The sequence below is a fragment of the Chinchilla lanigera genome, unplaced genomic scaffold (genome assembly GCF_000276665.1).
Source record: "Chinchilla lanigera isolate Chin_1 unplaced genomic scaffold, ChiLan1.0 scaffold00022, whole genome shotgun sequence".
Classification (NCBI taxonomy): Eukaryota; Metazoa; Chordata; class Mammalia; order Rodentia; family Chinchillidae; genus Chinchilla; species Chinchilla lanigera.
This window is the reverse complement of record NW_004955423.1, coordinates 27,041,425-27,045,496: the sequence shown is the minus strand read 5'-3', so window position 1 is coordinate 27,045,496 and position 4,072 is coordinate 27,041,425. Positions and strand designations below refer to the sequence as shown.

Sequence of the window (4,072 nt, the reverse complement as noted above, 5' to 3'; positions counted from 1 at the left end):
CGCGCTGCGCACCCTCGCCCTGCGCGCCGCGCCTCCCCGCGCTGACCGCCGCGCGTACCTGTGCACGCTGAAAGCGAGCTCCGCGGGGACGCCGCGTGGCGGAGCCTCGCCCCGGTGCGTGTTTTCCGAGCACCGCAATGGCGACGCCAGGAAGCGCGCCTTGGTTCGTCGTGTCTCCTCTCCTCCTAAAGACTGCGGGAGCTGGGCGCGGGCTGTGCTGCCGTGACTGTCGCGGCGTCCTCGCAGGCCTTTTCCCCGGCGCCCAGGCACGGGCGAAGGCCCTGCGCAGGCCTTGGCTTCCAGCCCCGGCGCGCCGCGGCGGGGGTCCGGGTGCGTTTGTGTAGCTGCGCTCGTTCCAGAGTGGCACTGCGTTTAGAGCGCTCGTTTAGAGGGGAGCAGGTAAGTCTGTTCCAGGAGGACGTGTATTCAGCACCGCCAGGGTGAACCGAATACAGCCCGGCTTTTAGAAAGCCTGAGCTCGGCGGCAGTGGTAGAGCAGACAACTCTGGGTCCAGACTCAACCCCGTAAGTGGGCTTTAAGGCCCTCGAGATGGGGCCCGGAGATGTCCTGCGGGTCCCTTGCTGTGTGACCTTGGGCAAACTACTTTTATCTTAAAATGGAGGGAATAATGGTGCCGGCTTGTGAGGGCCTTGCGAAGATTCATTGAGCTAACTCATCAAGTTCTTAGAACACGGCCTGGCACGCAGTGAGTACTAATGAACTCGCTGCTGTAATTTTTACCACTGTTACTATCATTATTCCTCCAGCGCTCTCCGGGGTGCTTGATAGCCCTGAATCACTCCTTTGCTCTCATGCTCCAGCCAGATGGCCTAGGCCTGTATCTCCGCTCGCTCGCAGGCGTCTTTTCAGTACTCTCTTAGAGACCGACCACGGTTCGCTTTGAATGGGTCTTTGTGTACATGACCCGCTGGCTGCCAAAGTGTCTGCAAGGACATGGCCTGCACTGTGACGCTCGCTGAAGCTTTTCCTGCAGGAAAAGGACGAGCAGGACAAAGCCTTGCACTGGGCGGACAGCACGGAGGCCACTCCAAGCGGAGAAGGTGGCCCCCAGCTCTGAGGAAGAGCTGCAGTCTCCACCCAGGTCCAAAGTGGGCAGTGTCCATGCCTCACAGGGGTCCATCCCAGGGAAAGGCCTGTGTGAGTGGAATCGTTCAGCAGATCAGCGTCCATACTTGCGTTGTACACCCCCACACACACACACACACACATGAGCCCCCTCCTAAGAGGCTGATTGTCTACCTCCCGGTTTCAAGGGTGACCATGTGACCAGGGTCGGCCCAAGCAGACCAGCACAGCCTCTGGCTTCTGAGTCTGGGTTGGAATGAGGTACCTGCATAGGCCCAATCCGAACTAAAAATGCTCTTTAAAAGCCAGGGGACCCCATCTAAAGAATGAAGACCTTCCTGAGAGGGATGCCAGACACAGCAGGGAGGATAGCATAAAACTAAAAGAAAATGAGCTTGTAATATGACAGGTGCCTTGGACTTCGCAGGGTCTTTTGGTTTTTTTGGTTGGTTGGTGTTATCAGGGTTCACTAAGGAACAGATTTAATACAGATATGTGTATGATTATATAAAGGGTTTACAAGGCAGGGTCACAGTGGCCGCCTGCAGGGTCAGGGCGGAAGGAAGCAAAATGGCGACTTCACCCTAGGAGCTGGGCGACCAGTCGAAAGTCGGGGATCCCCGGGCGGTCATGGCAGAGTCGGTGCGAGTCAGGAGACCAAAGGGTCTGCGTCAGAAGGCTGAAGAATCTGTTGGAAGCTGAAGGAACTGGAGACCAACGTCCGCAGGCCATGGCCAAGGCTGGAGCTCCTCCAAAGAAACAGGCTGGAGGGACCGCCTTCTTTCCCATCTTAGGCCTCCCTTTCAACTGATGGCCATTATATACCTACAGTATGAGGCTGTGGAGATACAGTGGTCCTGAAAACTCTTCAATGTCCTCAAGAATCTAGTTTGAGTGAAGAGATAAGTTAGTAAACAGTGTGTTAAGTGTTGAAAGGGAAAACTTCAAAAAGCTATGAAAGTTCTGTATAACATCAGTCTTGGTAGGGGGAGCCATGTGCTTCATTCGGTCAACATAAATATTAAGCTCATCCAAAACACCCTGAAAGAAAGGCCCAAAGTAATGTTTGATCAAGTATCTGCGTACCCTGTGGCCCAGGCAACTGACACATGAAATTAACCATCACATAAACCAACTCAAATGCAACATGTTAAATTTGTAGGTTCAAAAAAAAAGAAAGCCAACTGTAAAATAAGAGACATTTGAGACAGTTGGCGAATTCCAGTCACTGGCTGGGTATTAAGAGATGACATTTTCTGGGTATCTTCTGTTTGCTCCTCCAGATCTACTGTCCATCTCATTCTCTCCTCCAGAAGCCTCGCTAAGGCCGAGGAGAGTGACATTGGTGTTATGCCCCTGACTGCCTGTCTAGCGCAGCCATCTGATGTGTTACTGTCTCTTGACTGAAGACCACTGATTCTCTCAGAGTAGCCAACTCCATGGACTTTCTTCTCCCAGGTTTTGGAAATCACACACTCACCTGGGCCCAGAGATAGCACCCACCTAACAGCCACCAGCCCTAGGTAGTTGTACTCTATCTTACGGTTGCCTGTGCCCACAGCCTTTCAAATAAACCTCCTAAAATTGTCCACTTTGAATGTACCATCTGTTTCCTATTGATATTGTGGTTCATATGTGATAAGCATATTGTGGTGGTGCAGAGAGATGAGAAAAAGCAAGTCATTTATTCTTGGACATACACTTTCGAGTGAAATGGTCAAAGATCTGGCATTTGCTTTATAACTCAACTAACATGGGCTGAAGTTGAAAAGGGGAATATAGATGTTCACAAAGTCATTCTAATTTGTTTAAAAAAAAAAAAAAAAAAGGACCCCAAATGAGTATGATACCAGAAGGGAGAAGGCAATATACTGGTTAGAGAAGAAAGAGGGTTGAAAGCTCACAGATTGAAGACGATCCAAGCAGCCAGGGGTTAAGGAAACAACAAGTAGAGTAGCCAAGGGTCAGCTTGGAACCGCCACTGGTGCCTATTGTGCTGTTCTTTCATTGCACTGGGCTGAGACCGAGATGTGCTGGGCATTGTAGGTCAGAGCTGAGCTCAGGGTTCCTCTGGAGCAGCAGGTTAGATGTGAAATAAGCAGGTCTGACACGAAAGAAAGAAGCCCCAAACTTGGCACAAGTTGCAGAGTTATGATAAGGTCTTTCAGGTGAGATGCTATGTCAGTTTCAAAGAAGGACTTAAAGGAGAGAGGAAATGTGAACACGCAAGAGAGACACTAATGATAACTGTAAATAAAAAAAAAGAAGTAGCTCTCATCCACGGACTCAGGAGGAAAGATGATGGAAAACCACCCGGCAGAGAGGGGGAAATAAGGGATGTCGAGGGAGCTACATTCATACAGCATCGTCTCACTAAATATAAGCATGTAAAGCTAGGGTGTTGGGTTTCTATCATTACAAGACCGTAGCCGACAGTCCTTTTTGTCACACAGTGTAATCATCAAGGGACCAGCTGTCCTGTCATAAATCTTGCCCGTCAGGTAGGGGAGGACCTTTACAGAACATGTGTACAGAGACAGGACTCTCGGAGGCCAGGACAGAATCCTGCCTTTCACAGCCAGGGCTGGATGAGCATCTTGGATAGAAGGAGTCAGTGCTAGAACGGGCTCAGTCTATGAACTAAGAGATAAGACTTGGAAGAGGGAACCAGTAGGCATGTGGAAAACGCATCAGAAGACAGGGAAAGTCAAATGGGGATGGTGCTGAAAACCGTAATCACTCTTGCTAATGTTAAAGCAGGGGTTGGAGATCAGAAAAAGTGAAGTTGAAGTTCTGCTCAGCCACAGTCTTGCTGTTTCTGAGCCAACCACAAGCTTTCTGGACTTCTCTCAGCTATGAAATAGAAGGGATGATACTAGATGATTCCTAAGGCAAATAAAATTTCTCTGTAATCTACAGTCTATGGCAGTGAGACAAACATAAAAAGGAATTGTGGAGGCTGGGGATTTAGCTCAGCGGCAAAGC

At 50.2% G+C, this 4,072-nt stretch overlaps 2 protein-coding genes across 2 annotated transcripts in view; one reads left to right on the top strand and one right to left on the bottom strand.

Moving 5' to 3' along the window:
• Positions 1–1,876, bottom strand: part of Dock7 (dedicator of cytokinesis 7) — a 190,090-nt gene extending 188,214 nt beyond the window's left edge. The window contains exons 1-3 of the mRNA XM_013514367.1: positions 1,671–1,876; positions 891–1,155; positions 13–366 (exon numbers count right to left, since the gene is read on the bottom strand). Coding sequence (XP_013369821.1) covers positions 13–366; positions 891–1,155; positions 1,671–1,876 — 825 coding nt within the window. The remainder of the gene's footprint in view (positions 1–12; positions 367–890; positions 1,156–1,670) is intronic.
• Positions 1–4,072, top strand: part of LOC102006931 — a gene marked incomplete at its 5' end in the record, with an annotated part of 32,020 nt that continues 27,948 nt past the window's right edge. The window contains 1 exon segment of the mRNA XM_013514386.1: positions 1–399.